Source organism: Populus trichocarpa, chromosome 5 (genome assembly GCF_000002775.5).
Source record: "Populus trichocarpa isolate Nisqually-1 chromosome 5, P.trichocarpa_v4.1, whole genome shotgun sequence".
NCBI lineage: Eukaryota > Viridiplantae > Streptophyta > Magnoliopsida > Malpighiales > Salicaceae > Populus > Populus trichocarpa.
This window is the reverse complement of record NC_037289.2, coordinates 5,910,555-5,928,613: the sequence shown is the minus strand read 5'-3', so window position 1 is coordinate 5,928,613 and position 18,059 is coordinate 5,910,555. Positions and strand designations below refer to the sequence as shown.

The following is an 18,059-nucleotide window of genomic DNA, read 5'->3' as shown; positions in this document are numbered from 1 at the left end:
AAACACATGGAGTCTTTAAAATTTGTTATAGATCAAATCGAGTTTTGAGCGGTCATTCAACCTATCTTGGATTTGATATCTTTATCTGTATATGTTTGTCAACTTTATGTCTTAGCTTTTAATTGATGTTAAAAACTATTTTTATATTTATTTGCCCATATAATTCTCGGACTATTTGATTAAATATTTGCATTAAATTTTGTTTTCACGGCTAAATTTTTTTTCCTCATTGTAAAACGCATTGGCAATGCTGTGACCTTTTTTTTTTTATGTGTTTAAAAGAATTTTGGTATGATCCGTAGCATATCGCATGTTAATAATCTAGTTTCATCTAACTAGTTTCACTTGTAACAACATGGATATTTTTTTCAATATGGTATATATTTATTTTTTCAATTTCATCTATAAACATAACATTTGATTATTTGATTATCAAGAATAAATGTTTGAAATTGGGATGAGAATGGAAGAACACAATGATATTTTAATTTCAATAATATTTTTGGAATGGTGATAATGAATAAGAATGATATTTAATTTTTTAACACCTAGTTTAAAATGACAAGAAATAATAATTAAAAAAATATTTTTTTATTAATAATGATGTGAAAAAGGAGGATAAGTAGATGGTGAGATAATCATTGTATTATAACAATAATATATTTTTTTAAAATAATACAACCATCAAGAAAATGGTGATAGAACAATAATGGTGATGATGAGATGTGGTTAAATACTAGTGATGTAATAAAGATGAGTTTTTTCTTAAAAAGAAAAATAATACTAAGGTGATGATGATGATAAAAATAATTAATATAAAATAAATAAAATTAATATATCATTCTTTAAAAAATATTATTCATGGTCCTTGTTTGTAGTCCTGCCTCTCACGTGAGAACAACTTAAACCATGTTTTTAATTAAAATAATGGTTCTTTAAAAACATTTAAACCATGTTTAATTTCCGTTCTGACTCTTCGGTCCTATTTCCCTTTCATTTTTTTTTAATTAAATACTTACAATATAAGAATAAAACTTTCATTTTCATTTCCATTGTTCTATTCTTCTTTGCCAAACAATACTTAAGTTTCCATTTGACACAATTATGGTGAAATCATCCCTATATATATATACTTAAGTCCTTTATGCCGCCTGGTGCTATGTTTTTATTTTTTTTCCCCTTTAAAATTGAAAGATAGAGAAAAAAAACACTCCGACTTCAAATCAGATCCGGCTATGCAAATACCGATCATTTCGATGCATAGAAGTGGAACCTGTTTTTTTTTTTTGTTAAAATGTTAATTTTTTAATTTTTAATTATTTTTTTAGTATTTTTAAATTGTTTTAATGTTTTAATATAAAAAATAAATAAAAATAATATTTTAATATATTTTAAAAAAAAACATTTTACAAAAATAACTACATGTAAAAGTTAAATGAGTCTTCTAGCTATATTGTCCCTTGCGAGCTCACCCTTCGAAATATTCTGAAAAATCTTCTTTAGCATTGATGCCCAGACTAAAACATGTGGAACTCAAATGGCACAGAACTAGTGAAAGAACAAAATGAGAATAAATATGATATGAGTAAACAGACGCCTCTGTTTTTTTTATTTACTGAGAAAATCACTGTAGCACCTAGATGTCTCACCATGACTGCATGTCATGCAAATCATAAGCATTATAGATAAGTTATAACAATTGTTTAGTTCAGTATGACAACAAAAATGGAGCCAGGGAATTCCTTCTAGCAGTAAAACTGCAAAAACACAAACACTGCAAGTGGAACAACCACTAATTTTATCCAAATGGTGAACTAGTTATTCGACTCCTAGACAAATGCAGTATCCGCATGATCCATTGCCTTCCCAAGTTGCAGCACTTAAGTTGATCATTGGACTGTAACTACTCTATATATTGCTGTCAAAATTTACTTTCTAGCTTAAATTTTCTAAGAGTATTTTATCACAGTACAATACACTCAAAGCTGAGCTGGTGCTTTATTTCTTGTATGAGGATTCAGCTTGACACTCCTCCTGAAACCATTCCCGGGACTTGGTTTTCGCTTCCAATACAACATCATCAAGAAACATCCTTTGTGGAAATTCATCTGGCACAAGGCTCTGATACGTTTCAAAATGTTCCGCAGCTGCTTCTTTTCTACCCAACAGACTGTATATTATTCCCTGCCACAAATTCCCATTATTGGTTATTGATAAAAGTAAAACTTTAATATTTAATTCTTTATGCTACAACTCCATTCTGTTAATTGCATTCCTGCACAATTAGTAATCAATATTTGCCATAGGAGATTGAGGATTTACACAAAAAATGTTCTTCTCCAAATTTTGTGGAACACATGACAACTCAGGAAGAGCCAAAAATACTGTATTTCATCAGAGTATCAGTAAACATGCTTGCTGCTACTAGTTATATACAAGGTTGTTTCCAACTTAGAATGAAACTTGACTGGTGCTCAGTAAGAAGTAAGATTTAAGGGTACAGTGTCTCTTTCAGAACTCTCAACAGAATATAGACAACCATACTGTCATAAGCAACAAATTATGGACACCTGAAATTTGATATAAATTAAAGGCAACGTGCTTCAAGATAAATGTAAGAAAATTATGAGCAGATTTGAAATCTTTAAAAGATGGTGTAGTGCCTCAAACTTTAAGTTTAAGAAAACTGAAAGAATCAATTTATGTTACCCATTTGCAAGCAGGAACATACAATTGAAACAAGCTTACCTGGCAAAGATAAGGCCGAAAATCTCGTGGGTTGTCACTAACCAGACCTTGAAATTTCTTCAAAGCTTCCTCCAATTCCCCCTGCAAAGTATGCAAGTTTTAACATATTAAAAGTGGGAAAATCAATTCGTTGACTTGATCCATTATCTACCAATCAATATCTTTCCCTTTTTCCAGTTCAATGGCACTTATTAATGCCCTATTTTCAAACATGCATTTGCACAAAGTATAGTGTGGAACAATTTTTACGAGGTCTAACACTCCTCATATCCCACTTGACCTTGGAAAAGAAAGAACTAGCTGATGGGACTCACCTTGACAACAAGCATTTGTGCAATTAGAATTCTAATGTTTCTCTCCTCAGTGACTCTTTTTTCACGACGGGCAACTTCCAGAGCTTTATTCAGCATCTCAAAGACAGCTGGACCTTCAAGACTTTTGTGCATCACCAATGCCAGACCCTGCACCGAACAGAGAGTCAAATACTACTTCTAATTGCCAGTGACGAGAAAGAACACTGAAAACTAAAAAGTCAAAGTCACAGATGCTGGTATCAACATAGAAATGTGATGGCATATTGATGTGCTAGTTATATAGACAATGGTTCTCTAAGAAATCCTATGCCACCATGCAATTCATGATTCAATCTCAGTGGCTAGGAATGGAGCTACTCAATAAGAGTATTTTGATAAATATTGAGGTCTTGTCGAGTTGTTCATGGCTTTCCATCAACTAGTAAAGTGAAATCTGATGAAGATGACACATTAACATAATTAATAGCAACACAAGGGACTATGGAACCCTTGATAAAAAAAAAGAACGAAAAGGATTATCTTATAGTTGTTTGAGGAATGAATTTCCATTCTAATTGCCAATAAGAAAGCTAATTATTAGTTGAATCCCTTGATAACAGGAGCAATAGGAATGAAATCTGATTACTCCTGGAATTACTGAAAACTCATTCCCAAGCCAAATCCTTATTTGCAGTTTGCCCATTGTACTATAACCAAATAGAAATGAAACAGTGATAAGAATACCAATGGTCAAGAAATCAGAAAGTACCAAGCTCATAATCATCAGCCACAGACACAAAGTAGGCGTGCTGGTTTAACTAGGAGATGAGTTTCGACAAACTGTGGGATTAAATTCAAACCCAAGGAGCTATAACTGGCAACAAGAAAAATGAAATTTGATCACTTGTCATTAAACGATGTTACTGTAAAAATCTAATATAGTAATATTTAAATTATGTTATCAAAGAAGTGATTTTCAACAGATATCACTTCAGTGGTCTCTAAAGCTCCAGTTTTATTGAATTGCTTCCAAACACATCCATCCTTCCTAAAGATTTCTCCCCTACCCACCTTTCTAACTTGAATAACGAAAACTGGAACTCAAGAAAGAAATCTAGGTCACAGCCAATTGTATTGAGAACAACATGTTTGACTGTTTGAGGAGATGACTTCTAAACAAATACATGAGAAGAAACTATGTATAAAATAATACTACCACAAAGACTTCAGAAAGTAACACAGATTGGAATGGCTCAACGGTTCTATGCTCAAGCCTTTGCATCCATCAATCAGTAGCGTCTCTGTTCCCATAATGAACAAAGGGTAATCTTTGGTAAAATTAAGAAAAAGCTTTATGAGGTCAATTACAGAAACGGCTGTATATCTACTTGTACCTTTTCAAACTAATCACCTATCCCTCTAGGAAGCAATTTTTTCTGACCAGATTATTTATTCACCCATATTTGAACTCCGTTAGTAGTCAGCCTCCATAACTTTCAAAACAGATAGCTAGAGCAAATGCTTTTGTGCAACTCTGTGATCATCTCAGCACTCGTACATGTAGGCATTTAATGAAAAAACAAAAGCACACACACCCAAGGTTATTTTTCTGCACACACAGCTACTATTTTGTAGGAAAAAAAATTCAGAAGACAGGAATACCGGATCAAGAATCATACGTGCAAAGCTCTAAGCAAAAGAGGTCTCTCTATCAAGATTTCCTTGAACAACGTTTTAGCCTTACTCAACTGACCCATCATCTCATAACAAAGTGCCTCCAAAAGCCTCCATTCAACTTGCTCAGGCTCAATATCAATCAACCTCTCGACATACTTCACAGCCTCTTTAGTCTGTCCTCTCCTCATTTTCCCATGCACAACGACCTTCAATGCCTCCACATTCCTTGGCTCCATCTCCAAAACCTTCTCAAACATCTCCTCATCCTCACTTTTCTCCATATGGGCATCTCTCTTTTCCTCTAAATTCACACTAGGACCAGTTGTTTGAGCAGGAAGCGCCAAACTTTGCCTAGTATTTAAACCAAAAGAACCAATAAAAATGAATGCCCCAACAAGGGAAACCAAAACCTTCTCGGACAAAAAATTGGTGAATTTGTAGTTTGTCTTGGAGAGACTAGAAGTGAGTATTTGAGGAAAGGGTGACATACAAGAGTGTTTTGAGGATATGCGTAGTCTGTGCCTGTTGTGGATGTTGAGTGGATTGAAGGAACATAGTGGGGGTTTTAGTGGATTGAAGAAGAAGCAATCTTTTGACAATTTCAAATTCTGAAATTGTGATGATGGAGGGTAAGCAGAGAATGTTTTAATTGAACCCATTTTTTAGGATGAATCAATCAAGAAGATTTGCCCATTCAAACCAAAACCCAGGCACTGGCTAGAGTTTTACTGTTTAAAACCAACTGGTGTTTCAACTTCATTGCACAGACAAATGATGATGCCTGAAGGATTAAAATCGGTGTCTATAAGAGTAACTACAAACCAGTCCTTTTACTGTACATCTTAGTAGTCTACAGCCCCTGAATTACTTTCCTTTAAACAATTATCTCTTATTTAATTTTAACTATTTTAATTACTAATCTTTTATTAATTTTTCTATTTTAAGTATTAATGTTATTTTTATGTGACTTATCCATTTTTCAAAATATAATTTTAAAAACAATGTTAATGTTAATTTGATTGATGATGCTTGTGATTAGAAAAATGAATTTTATACAATGAAGATCGATTAAGATATTAGGGTTTGCTCTATTCTAGATCTCAAGTTTAAATCTTTTTACTAACAAATACTCCTGGGATCATGGATAACAAAGTATAAGTTCTGTTTTGGAATGCTTGTTCAAGTTGTAGAAACTTAGTCTGATATGTGTAAGCTGATCTAAAATATCTAATGTATATAAAAAAATTTTAATTAGAATGAAAATTTAAGATTTTATAAAATTATGTGCTGTATTGAGTTTAAATTGGATAAATAAAATTATTGTTTTGTTTTTGTTTTTGATGATAATAGTTTTTTTTAGTTTCATGAATGTGAAATTATAATAGTTTATATTGTTAAGTAGATTTAGTATATTAATTTAGGTTTTATTTTTGTGTTGAAAATTTTAAATACATGTTTTTATTTTTGCTTTTTTCCCCTTATTTTTCAATTTTAGTTATAATTTTTATATTTTTTTTATCAGGACTCACTTTTTGCTAGATAACAAGGTATAAGCTCTGTTTTGAAAGGCTTGCTCAAGTTGTAGAAACTTAATCTGATATGTGTAAGCTGATCTAAAATATATTATGTATATATAAAAAAATTAATTAAAATGAAAATTTAAGATTTTATAAAATTATGTTCTGCATTGAGTTTAAATTAAATAAATAAAATTATTATTTCTGTTTTAGTTTTTGATGATAATAGTTTTTTTTTAGTTTCATGAATGTGAAATTATAATACTTTATATTGCTAAGTAGATTTAATATATTAATTTAGGTTTTATTTTTTTGTTGAAAATTTTAAATACAGGTTTTCATTTTTGCTTTTTCCCCTTATTTTTCAATTTTAAATATAATTTTCAATTTTTTTTTATCAGGGCTCACGTTTTGCTAGATAACTGAATTAAAAACATTCATTCAAATGGAGAAAAAAAAGTCACTAACTCAAATATATAAAATTAAAAATGAAGCATTCAAATAGAAGAATAATAAAAAGTTGAGTACCAAATACGAAGTTTTCCTAATAGTGTTGAACCCGGTTCAATTCCACCCAAGTTTTTAACAGTCACCGACTCACCACAGCCTCATCTCTCTTAGCAAAAACCCGACTTAAACCCTCAATTTTCAAAAACAAAACAGAGTGAGACACAGAGACACTCACAGCAAAGCACCGGAACCGCCGGCGGCATCAATCCTTCGAAGGCTAAAAGGAAAAGGAGCAAGCTAAACACACTCAATAAGCAGGCAAAAGCTTGTAATAATGAGGAAGAAGGTGGACGAGAGAATCAGAACACTCATCGAAAATGGCGTCAAACTACGCCACCGGTCACTCTTCCTTATCATCGGCGACAAGTCACGTGAACAGGCACGCTTGGACGCTCCTCTTAATTCTCTGTTTTCTTTCTATTCTTGTAATAGTAATAATTTTGCACTGCATTGGATACAGATTGTGAATCTTCATTATATGCTAAGCAAGGCAGTGGTGAAATCTAGACCAACCGTTTTGTGGTGCTACAAGGATAAACTTGAACTTAGCAGGTTTATTTTACTTTTTATTTTATTTTATTATTTTTTTGAGCTGGATATTGGATTTAATTGTTTTATGTGAATTTATGTATGATGCAGTCACAAGAAAAAACGAGCGAAGCAGGTGAAAAAGTTGATGCAGAGGGGACTGTTGGATCCTGAGAAGGTTGATCCTTTTTCACTCTTTCTTGAAACTGGAGGTTTAACCTACTGTTTGTACAAGGATTCCGAGAGAATTCTCGGTAATACTTTCGGAATGTGCATATTACAGGTAAGTAAACTTCAATTAATCAATTAATGATTTGTCTCTATATTAGTTATTATGAAGGAATATTGTTCTGTTTTATTTATTTTTAGGATTTTGAGGCATTGATTCCGAATTTGTTGGCTAGAACTATAGAAACAGTTGAAGGTGGTGGGTTGATTGTGTTGCTGCTACGCTCTTTATCTTCGTTGACCAGTTTGTACACGATGGTTATGGTATGATTTATATCTCCTTTTGTATTTAAGCCTTTTTGGTTTCTAGATTTGTTCAAAAGACCACAAAGACAAAGGACGCATGAAGATGGTTTATGCTTTTTTTGCTTTGACTCTCTTATACTTTGACGTGAACCCTAAACTTGAGTTAAAAAAAAATGCAATTATACTCTTTCTTGTTTCTTTACAAATTTACGAGGCAACAACAGTCTATTCTTTGAGCTTCTCCTTGTGCTTAAAAGCAAAGGTTTATTATAGAAGATTTTACTGATTTCAGGATGTTCATGAGAGGTTTCGTACTGAGTCCCATTTCCGGGCAACTGGCCGCTTTAATGAACGTTTCTTACTATCACTTGCTTCATGCAAAGCATGTGTGGTTATGGATGACGAGCTCAACATTTTACCTATTTCTTCTCATATAAGGTCAATCACCCCAGTTCCTGTTAAAGAGGTGTGGCTTCTTTACTGACTACAAAAAAATTTTATGTATTGTTTCTTGCTGTGCAATTATTATTTTTTCTTTAACAAAAATAATAAATGAAGATTTGGCTCAATGTATCCTTTCTAGCAAGTGATTCTTTCATTACAGCATATCTATTGCATCGAGTATTCCAGTTTTATCTAAATGCTCAAGTTATCTTTTGTCTTGTGTTCGGTGATTAAAGGACTCTGAAGGGCTTTCAGAAGCAGAACGAGGCCTAAAGAATTTGAAAGAGCAACTACATCAGGATTTTCCTGTTGGTCCTTTGATCAAAAAGTGTTGTACACTGGATCAGGTAGAGAACACAGTGGATAACTAATGTGGTTGATACTTCGTATTGTCTTTATTGTTTCACATTTAAATTTTTATTTCAAATAGGGAAAAGCTGTGATCACATTCCTTGATTCAGTTTTGGATAAGACGCTGCGCAGCACAGTTGCTTTGCTTGCTGCTCGAGGTCGTGGGAAATCTGCTGCGCTTGGTTTAGCTGTTGCTGGAGCTATTGCAGCTGGGTAACGTGGATATCAAATGCTGCATGTTTCTTTGATGCTTGTGCTTGTTTGCCCTAAATGATCTTTATCATACAAATAATAATAACAAAAAAACAATGCTATTTACAGGTATTCAAATATATTTATTACTGCACCCAGCCCTGAAAACGTAAAAACTTTGTTTGAATTCATATGCAAGGGATTTGATGCAATTGAATACACGGTACAGTTGTCCCTTTGCCCTTTGCTTGGAATGATATGCTTCATGATCATATCAGTATAAGCCATTGATACACACTGAAGGTGCTTTATTTGTTTTTATGGTTGCACTTTTCTATTAGCATGTGAGTTAGAGCAAACCAACATTTTCTAGTTGATGTACCAAGGTCAATAAAGTAAGATGGACTGTTAAATAAAATTGGCAGTCAGCTCCTTTTATATTCATAACATATTGATAGAGCAGTTCAACTAGCCATGTATCCATTGTTCTGTTTCCCGGCAACATCTATTGTTGCATGAATGATTTTCTTGTGCATTTTGTTTTCTGCTTTTCTCTCATGCCTTGAGTATCTGGACATTGTTCAGATCTGAAGGAATTGTGTGTTGTCTTAAGCCCATTTTTTGGATTGTATATTTCCTTCTATGTAATCATGCACACCTCTCTTAAGACAGTTTCTCCTGTTTGCTCTCTATGGTCGGTCTGGTTTCTGTGCAAGTATTGTCCATTCACCTTTTTTTCTTAAGCTTGTGACCTGGCCTTCTATTTCCAGGAACATATTGATTATGATGTGGTGAAAAGTGCAAATCCTGAGTTCAAGAAAGCTACTGTGCGCATTAATATCTTCAAGCAGCACAGACAAACAATTCAGGTTAGAAGATAAGGACCTTCCATGTAAAATGATGTTCTTAGTTAACTGATCCATCTCTCTTGTTGGTTTGTAAGGATCTGCTACATCATGTAATTAAATACCTAATGTATGTGGTTTCTTGCATTTCCTTTCAGTATATACAGCCACATGAACATGAAAAGCTCTCCCAAGTTGAACTACTTGTTATTGATGAAGCTGCTGCAATTCCATTGCCTGTTGTGAGGTCCCTGCTAGGTCCATATCTGGTTTTCCTTTCATCAACTGTGAATGGGTATGAATGATACTTTTATTTTAATTTCAATTGAAAGCTATTACTTTTCCTCAAGAGATCATTGATTTCCAAAGGAAGCTTCCATTTCTTCTCCAACAATAGTGACTTTTTATATTTTGCACCTTTTAACCAAGCCAAATGCACTCCTCTGATAAAGCTATGAAGGCATTCTTATATAGATTTACACTTGTCTTCCTGCATAAAGCTATGAAGGTACTGGCCGATCCTTGTCACTAAAACTTCTGCAGCAATTGGAAGAACAAAGCCAGATATCTTCTAAGAATGTGGAGGGCTCTCTTTCTGGTATATATCTGTGCACATGGCCCTGATAGTTTTCTAATGAATGCGTCTTCTATGAATGTATCTTTTGCTGCTAGGAATGTTTGTATTGCTTATTATAGGACCAGTCTTAATTATTCTCATGGCATATCCGTGTTGGTGTGGGCAATATCCATTTAAAATGCTTAAACTCGGCATAATCTTGTTGCATGCTCACTATATGTTAACTGAAATTGACGAAAGAAGTACAACATGTCAGTTGCTTACTCACTATATGTTAACTGAACTTGATGAAAGAAGTACAATATACCAGAATGAATACAGTGACCATTGTTTTCTATTGGGCAACTAAATGTCTTGGGGCACAATATCTTGAACAGTCTCTGATTCTACTTGTATGGTTTCAAGGACAGTACAATCTTGTTGTCTTGGTTTGCAGTTTTTGAAACTTCTAGTTTTTTTGAATTTAGGTCATTTATTTGAAAGATTTGCTGTTTTCATTATTTGTTTTTATTCAGGTCGTCTTTTCAGAAAGATAGAACTAAGTGAGTCTATCAGATATGCTTCTCGTGATCCAATAGAATCCTGGCTCAATGCCTTACTCTGTCTGGATGTTACAAATTCAATACCTAGTATCAGAAGGTCAGAATTAAGTTGCTGAGAACATGGGATCTGAAGATTCCTCCATCATCTTCATTGAGATCTCTGTTATGAAACCATATCAATTAACTTTATTGATTTACTCTTTTGTTTGTTTGCCCAACTAGATTACCCCCATGCAGTGAATGTAATCTCTATTACATCAATCGGGATACTCTCTTTTCCTATCACAAAGACAGTGAGTTATTTCTGCAGGTAAAATGCATTGTGATCTGATATTTTTGTATTTAGTTAATGGTATTCAAGATACGATGCTTATGTATCTTAATTTGTGCAGCGAATGATGGCATTATATGTTGCATCTCACTACAAAAATTCTCCTAATGACTTACAACTAATGGCTGATGCTCCCGCACACCATTTGTTTGTGTTTCTCGGTAGAACTTTTTCCTTGAACTGATTTATTTTATATTTTCAGCAAGAGATTAGGTTTGTACTAATATTGTATGCACAGGCCCTGTTGATGAGTCAAAAAATCAACTTCCTGATATCTTATGCGTCATTCAGGTAAATAACCTAAGAGAGACACAAGCACTTCTATTTATTCTGCTGTAGCATTAAATTCTATGGTGAATCAAATTATCAATGTGTCTCCAAATTCATCACTGGTCCCCTTGTAGATTATTTATGTTTAAATTATGCTTTTCACATAAGGTTTCTGCACACTAAATGCTTATTTTCTTTTATTAATGTGATTGATCGCTTCTTTATCTGTTTTGGTGTCTGCTGTTCTATATTGAGGCAATAAACACTGTTCACAAGTATTCTACCTTTTGAATCTGTGAGGATTGAGAATGCTCTCTGGGCATCCAATTTTAATTGCCTACACTAGCCATCTGAGTGGAGGGCAGAGCAAAATTTAGCTTTGGATAGGCCAAAAGTTTTTAAACTTTTAGCAGTTATCTGTAATAAGCTTTTATCCAGGTATTCTAGATGTAAATGACAGGCTCTATCTCATTTCTCTTAACTCAACAGGGACTTTTGTTCTGTGATAAGTATTGTGCTTGATATCATTGTTTGATTATATGTGAAGGATCTTCCTAATTTTTGTAGTCATTGCAAATTTGCCGAAACATTTTATTATGATTCTCATTGTTATGGTCCATCTTTATTTACAGGTTTGTCTTGAAGGACAGATTTCTCGTAAATCTGCAATCCAAAGCTTAAGTGAAGGCCATCAACCCTTTGGGGACCAAATACCATGGAAATTCTGTGAGCAGTTTCGTGATACAGTTTTCCCTAGCTTTTCAGGTGCTCGTATCGTTCGCATTGCCACCCATCCAAGTGCAATGAGGGTAAGCCTCTATCTCAATCATGCCAAATTGAGTGCCTCGGATTCATGTAATGAACTGTAATATACCTTTTCTTTATGTGGTTTCAACACAGCTTGGATACGGTTCTGCTGCAGTGGAACTCTTAACCAGGTTGGTCTCTCCCTATTTTGACATTATCATTCAAGTAGATATTGCACTTATCTTGCTTACAGTTGGTAAGATTATCAAAAATAAAAGTAATTGCAATTAGAATGGCAGCAGCCTTTCTTATTTCTTCTCTTTGTTGTATTTAGGTTATTTTTAGATGTTTGCTGTACAATTTTTGGTTAAAAAAGAAGAAACTTGACCTACAGATTATGATTCAAGTCATGATCTTAGACCAAGGACTGCTCCTATTTCAGCAAGGATTAGTTGAATTGGTACAGAATTAGCTTTCTTGCTGATGTATTTTCTATCAAACATCATGTTCTTATACATGAATTGTCATACTCCCAAGCAGTTGTCCCTACACAGTAGTGTGGTACCTGGAATGATTGAACAAATTTTTCACTTGAAGAAGAGTCCAGACTTGATAAGACCAATGATATAGTTTTATGGTTTATGAGCTACCATATGAGCTGACTTGGTAGTTTTAGCTTTGTAGTACACACATTTTACAGGGAGAGTTTGGAGGTCTTCTCTTTTGGTACCTTGACTACTGTACCTTTTGTTTTCTAGATAAGGAAAATTTAGTTTTATGACAAATATTCATACATGTGAGCTACCATATGTTTTGTTGGTGACATTGCATCAAGATTTCGATGGCGCTTTGTAAATAGTGTGTAAGTTTATTGAACCATGTGTTGAATGACTGTTGGTTCAAGTGGTAGAATTAGAGCTGTGCTGCACTCTCCCGCATGAAATTGTTAGTACATAATTTTGGAGTTGAATAATGACAATACAAGGTAATGCAAAAGAAGTGGCAAATTTTATTGAAAAGTGGTATAAAGAAAATCTTCCTTTAATTGAACTTAAAGACTCTGGAAAACAACTGTCAAAAACATAAAGAGTCTTGTAGTTTTGCTTACTTTGCTTCATAGTGAAACCTAGAAATATGGATACATAATCATCACTGTGGCCTTAATATCAAGAGTAAGAGATTTTGCCAATATGAGAACATCTACTTTGATATGTTTTGTGATGGGATATCCTAAGTCTGTGCTGCATATGCAACAGTATAATATAACAAGCACTCTAATGTATAAGAGAAAGTGACTTGACGAGTATACTCCATGCTTAATCATGTCATGATGCATTTACAAGTTAAAATTTCTTTGAAAGCGGAGGCATTTACAATCCTAGTCTCTATAGGTACTACGGAGGACAATTAACTCCCATTTCGGTAGTAGATGATGGAAATGATGTGGAAATTCCTCAACTTAGAGTTACAGAAGCTGCAGAGAAGGTCCATTCACTGAACAACTCTTGTTTCTATATTAAGTTTTCATAGTTATATTTCCTTTAATGATTTTCATGTTTGGTTCATGTTGTAGTATATGGGTTTTTTTTACTATCTTGTTATATTATAGATTCTAAATCCAAGCAATGCGATGAAATCTTTTAATTTCAATCAAGAATTATTGCAGTCTCACTTGCCCAATAATTTCTTCTCTTCTCCCTGAAAATTCAAATTAGAATGATAACTGTGAATCCATTAATATGAACAGTATCTTGTTACATTACTTTTCACATGGAAAATTTATTTTGCCAAAGGCCAGTACTATGGACGGAGTCATATGCTTGTGTAACATATTGTGCCTGTAGGTTTCTTTGCTAGAAGAAAATATAAAACCTAGGACGGACCTTCCACCTTTGCTAGTAAATCTTCATGAACGGCGACCGGAAAAGCTCCATTACCTTGGTGTTTCCTTTGGGCTAACTTTGGACCTTTTTCGCTTTTGGAAGAGACGTAAATTTGCTCCCTTCTACATTGGCCAAATTCCAGTTAAGATGCCTTTTCAGTTTTATTATACGGACACCGTGTTATATAATGATAATTTGTTGTGAACTTTATTTGTTTATTGTTTTCTTTTGAATTAGAATACGGTAACTGGTGAGTATTCATGTATGGTACTCAAACCATTAAACAATGATGATAGTGAAGCTAGTGGGTCAGATGAATGGGGCTTTTTTGGTCCATTTTACCAAGGTTAGTCCTATTTTCAGATCAACACCTACCTTTTCAGATTTCTTTTTTAATTCTGAATATTCAAAGCTTATTTCTTATCTGTCTTCAGATTTCAAGCGAAGGTTTGCTCGACTACTGGAAGGTGATAGTTTCCGTTCAATGGAATATAAGCTTGCTATGAGGTCAGATTTGAAACTTTACCTTCAAGTGAGTTTCTGTTTAATATGCTCATGCAACTCTTGATATTTCAGTGTCTTGGATCCTAAAATTAACTGCACTGACATGGAGCAAGAACCCACATCATCTGCTCCTGATGGATTTTGGAGGTCACCTACTGATGATCTATCACCATATGATTTGGAGCGGTTGAAAGTTTATACTGGAAACCTTGCTGATTTTCATCTGGTAAGGTCCAATTGGAAACTGTCATGTTTGCTCTGCAAGTTATTGGATAAAATTTATATCATGGCAAATAATCTGATACATGGCACATGGATATAAATATGAGGTCCATCTCTGCTTGGAAACAATGAGGAAACGAACCCGTTTCAGTCTGCTGAATGACTTTTAGAAGTTGTACACCTGGCATCATTATACTAAGGCAAAAGGGTTATTTTGTGTAAATGATTTATATCTCCCTCAACATGGCATTGTTTCAGTTCTTTTCTGGCCAAGAAAAGAAAATCTGCCAGTTGAAGCTAATGCAAAAGTGTATAGTTTGTGTATTTGATGGATCGATAAGTAACCCCCTTCCCATTTATCAGTACACCAATAACAGAACTGCTTTTAAATTCAATGAGAACTGGAGTGTGGGAAGGGGTCTTTTGATATCTGAGGGGTGGTTTTTTTTAGCAGAGGACTTTGGCTTTTTTATGTTTCCATTGCATGCTCAAAGATTTGCACATGTCAATGGATATTGGGAACTAGTATGGAATGTAAGAGGTTCTGTGGATAGACATGTATTTGAGATGCAAGATAGCTGTAAATTTCTTTCTGTAAATAAAAGAAGAAAAATGTCTATTAAATCTAATTCTTCACACCATGGAATATTAGACCTACTCCAATCGCAACCAATTTGTTTACCATTTATGCTGAACTTCTGAAGCCTGGGATGGGGTGAGATTTATTTGACTTCTAGACAGCAGGATTGCCATAGACCATTTCATCACTTGTGTCTTGTGGAAATAACTAAAGTAGTAACATTAGTAATTTGAAAATATGCAAAGGTTTGTCAGGTACTTCATTCTGTGTGATTCTAATAATTTTGTGTTTTTGTTTCCTCCAGATTTTAGACATTGTTCCCATCCTGGCTCGTCTATATTTTCGAGGAAAGCTTCCTGTCACATTGTCATATGTTTCGGCTTCTATTTTACTCTGTGTTGGTTTGCAGCAACGAAATATTACCTTTATTGAGGTTTGATTCTCAACTTGTCAGTTAGATTATTTCATTTCACGCATGTGCACTTATGCATGCACGTGCATATATCTGTGTGCAAGAAAGTGAACAGAGAATTATCTGGAAAAGGGTAGAAAAATGTGTGTCGCTTTTGGTATAAAAGTTAGATCCTCACAACTTCTAGTGCATGCTAATCTGTTTTATTGATGTTCTTATTTCCTTTTTATGCTTACCTAGCATATCAGGAATGACTACTGAGTGTACTGCTGAATTGTTATTACAGGAACAAATGAAGGTGGAAAGAACACAAATTTTGTCACTTTTTATGAAGGCTATGAAGAAGATCTACAAATATCTTCGTGGTATTGCATCTAAAGAGATAGAATCAACCCTACCCCGGATAAAAGAGGTAAGTTGATAGAAAACCTGTACTTCATACATAATAATACACAACACAATGAAAAACATTGCCGCACATGGATATGTTTAATACATAGTTGTATTGTGAGTATATGAATCCAATAAATATTTTGTAATCCCAACGCCTAGAAAAATTATCCCTTTTCTCCATTATATACTCAACCAGGCTTTGTTTTGAGGCTAGCTATGCTTGGCCACATGAATCCTTTTTTCTCCATTCAGTTGTCATCACAAGAGGCCGAATATATTTTTACACAGCTGTGTTCCACCTTTTTGCTTATGTGCGATTCTTCTATTGTTGCTAGTGTATGAACATTTTCATTCAAAACAATCTAATTCCTGATGTGAACAAATTTTTCAGAGAGAGTTGAGACCTCACAGCATATCAGTGAATGATGATCTAAAGGAAGCAGCAAAACAAGTTGAGGTGTGTTTCTCTTCCTCTCTTTAATCTCTGTATCTGTTCTTTTATCTCCAAGTGCTAAACTGACTGTCGGATGGGATGAAATCCAAGATGGAGGGCTTACTGAATCCTGAATTCCTTCAACAGCATGCAATTGTGGGCAGGGAAGAAGACTTGGAGAATGCTTTGCAAGAACATGGTGGAAAGATAAAGCCAGGTGGTGTTGTTAGTGCAAAACCCAAAGGAGTTAAACCGGATAAACATGGAAAGCAAGAGAGTGGTAGGAGTGGGGGAAAGCGAAGCAAAGAGGATGTTGGCTCTAAATCAAATAAAAAGGGTAAATTTTAATTGTCAGAGCCCTTTTTATTTGATAGTTATGAATGTCATGATTGATTAATTCTGCGACTGTTAATTAGACCAGGAAAAAAAATATAGAGACGCAATTTTGATTGAGAAAGCCATTAGCCCATGATTTTTAGTGTCATTTTTATAGAAAAAAGCCAGTTTGGTTGGCGCATGCACGAGTTTTTGAAGTAAACGTCCATAAAATACCGATTGACAGGCAATTGACACTGCCAGTTGATCAAGTCTAACCTGCTCTTTAAACAATGGTACTAATGGTCCACGCGCACAACATAAATGTAAGCGTACGACCTTCCATTGGGGTGAGAGCTTGTGAGAGCAATGAACTCTGAATACCATCATTTCATAGCAGGAAGCTGCCAGAGTACCAAGTTATCTCCTGGCAATCAAATTGCATTGGCACCCGAACTTGCTATATCCAGTCAGTTGATAGAGCTGTGGTCCAAATGGATAGAGCTTCACGCTATCAAAGTATTGTAGTTTCTAATTCCTCTCTCATCCACTCAGGATCCGCTTGGGTTTTTCTGCTCATGCCTTACTTCAATTGAAGTTCAGTCCTGAATCTGAATCCATCCAGTCTTGAAGATAGATTTGAAGAGCAAGATTGTTTCTGGGACTGAGAAGCTAATAAGAATTGACAAGATAGAACCTTCTGACTCAGGGCTCTGCCAAATAAGTCATCTTCCGACTTCTACATGCAGCAGCTTTGTCAGCAGAGCAAGTCGCACCCCCCCGACAAAAGTACGTTAGAAGTTTGCAAATTGGGCCTAAAACCCTTCTTCAACAGATGATAAGTATTCCTCGCATCGCTCATACTCTTCTCTTGACACACACTCCTCAACAAAGCATTAAAATAAGTATCAAACACCGGGACCGATCTCTTAAACTTCCGAAAAGACTCCAGAGTCATTCTAACAGAACAAACCAACTTGTAAAGTCCTCGGGGTTATCAAGTTCCGGTCTTTCCTTTTGATATCAATCAATCGAAACATCCCAAATTAACCATATTTACCACTCCTACCCAATACATAAAGCATTGTATCTAAAGAATAAGTGATAAAACCCTCTTTTATTGGCAGTGAAAATATTTTTTTATATATTTTTTAACCATGCTAATATCAAAAATAAAAAAATATTATTTTAATACATTTTTTAAAAATCACTACCACTCTCAATCACACCCTTACTGCTCCCACTACGGTAGCCTATTCACATTTTGAAAG

General features: G+C 34.4%; 2 protein-coding genes across 5 annotated transcripts; one reads left to right on the top strand and one right to left on the bottom strand.

Annotated features, from left to right (window-relative positions):
- Window positions 1-1,641: 1,641 nt before the first annotated feature.
- On the bottom strand, window positions 1,642-5,500 carry LOC7486343 (protein SLOW GREEN 1, chloroplastic). Its single transcript, XM_002306322.4, has 4 exons — window positions 4,721-5,500; window positions 3,063-3,209; window positions 2,749-2,829; window positions 1,642-2,184 (listed from the first exon to the last, which is right to left on the bottom strand). Exons 1-4 carry the CDS (start codon window positions 5,375-5,377, stop codon window positions 1,999-2,001), a joined length of 1,071 nt encoding a protein of 356 aa, XP_002306358.2. The 5' UTR covers window positions 5,378-5,500; the 3' UTR covers window positions 1,642-1,998.
- Window positions 5,501-6,842: 1,342 nt separating this feature from the next.
- Window positions 6,843-16,990, top strand: LOC7477135 (RNA cytidine acetyltransferase 2). Of its 4 annotated transcripts, none has more exons than XM_052453049.1 (26): window positions 6,843-7,124; window positions 7,206-7,297; window positions 7,385-7,556; window positions 7,643-7,765; window positions 8,040-8,213; window positions 8,428-8,538; window positions 8,622-8,755; window positions 8,864-8,957; window positions 9,505-9,603; window positions 9,738-9,874; window positions 10,080-10,177; window positions 10,672-10,795; window positions 10,921-11,008; window positions 11,091-11,190; window positions 11,268-11,320; window positions 11,932-12,108; window positions 12,200-12,237; window positions 13,438-13,531; window positions 13,891-14,070; window positions 14,167-14,275; window positions 14,364-14,436; window positions 14,506-14,659; window positions 15,540-15,668; window positions 15,934-16,059; window positions 16,432-16,497; window positions 16,621-16,990. In XM_052453049.1, exons 1-26 carry the CDS (start codon window positions 7,020-7,022, stop codon window positions 16,819-16,821), a joined length of 3,051 nt encoding a protein of 1,016 aa, XP_052309009.1. In that variant the 5' UTR covers window positions 6,843-7,019; the 3' UTR covers window positions 16,822-16,990. The 4 variants fall into 4 exon arrangements, with proteins under 4 accessions (XP_052309009.1, XP_052309008.1, XP_052309010.1 ...); XM_052453048.1 differs by having other exon boundaries at window positions 16,585-16,990; XM_052453050.1 differs by lacking the exons at window positions 6,843-7,124; window positions 7,206-7,297 and having other exon boundaries at window positions 7,410-7,556; window positions 7,678-7,765; window positions 16,585-16,990.
- Window positions 16,991-18,059: the final 1,069 nt, after the last annotated feature.

What these genes read in the sequence shown, in the direction of transcription:
- LOC7486343 (XM_002306322.4), bottom strand. Translation starts at nt 5,377, where the DNA reads ATGGGTTCAATTAAAACATTCTCTGCTTACCCTCCATCATCACAATTT. An exon ending in TTTTGCTTAGAGCTTTGCAC is followed by an intron (nt 3,210 to 4,720) that starts GTATGATTCTTG and finishes TGTTCGGTGCAG; the next exon opens with GGTCTGGCATTGGTGATGCA. An exon ending in CACAAATGCTTGTTGTCAAG is followed by an intron (nt 2,830 to 3,062) that starts GTGAGTCCCATC and finishes CATACTTTGCAG; the next exon opens with GGGGAATTGGAGGAAGCTTT.
- LOC7477135 (XM_052453048.1), top strand. Translation starts at nt 7,020, where the DNA reads ATGAGGAAGAAGGTGGACGAGAGAATCAGAACACTCATCGAAAATGGC. An exon ending in ATATCTTATGCGTCATTCAG is followed by an intron (nt 11,321 to 11,931) that starts GTAAATAACCTA and finishes CTTTATTTACAG; the next exon opens with GTTTGTCTTGAAGGACAGAT. An exon ending in GAATATAAGCTTGCTATGAG is followed by an intron (nt 14,437 to 14,505) that starts GTCAGATTTGAA and finishes TTGATATTTCAG; the next exon opens with TGTCTTGGATCCTAAAATTA.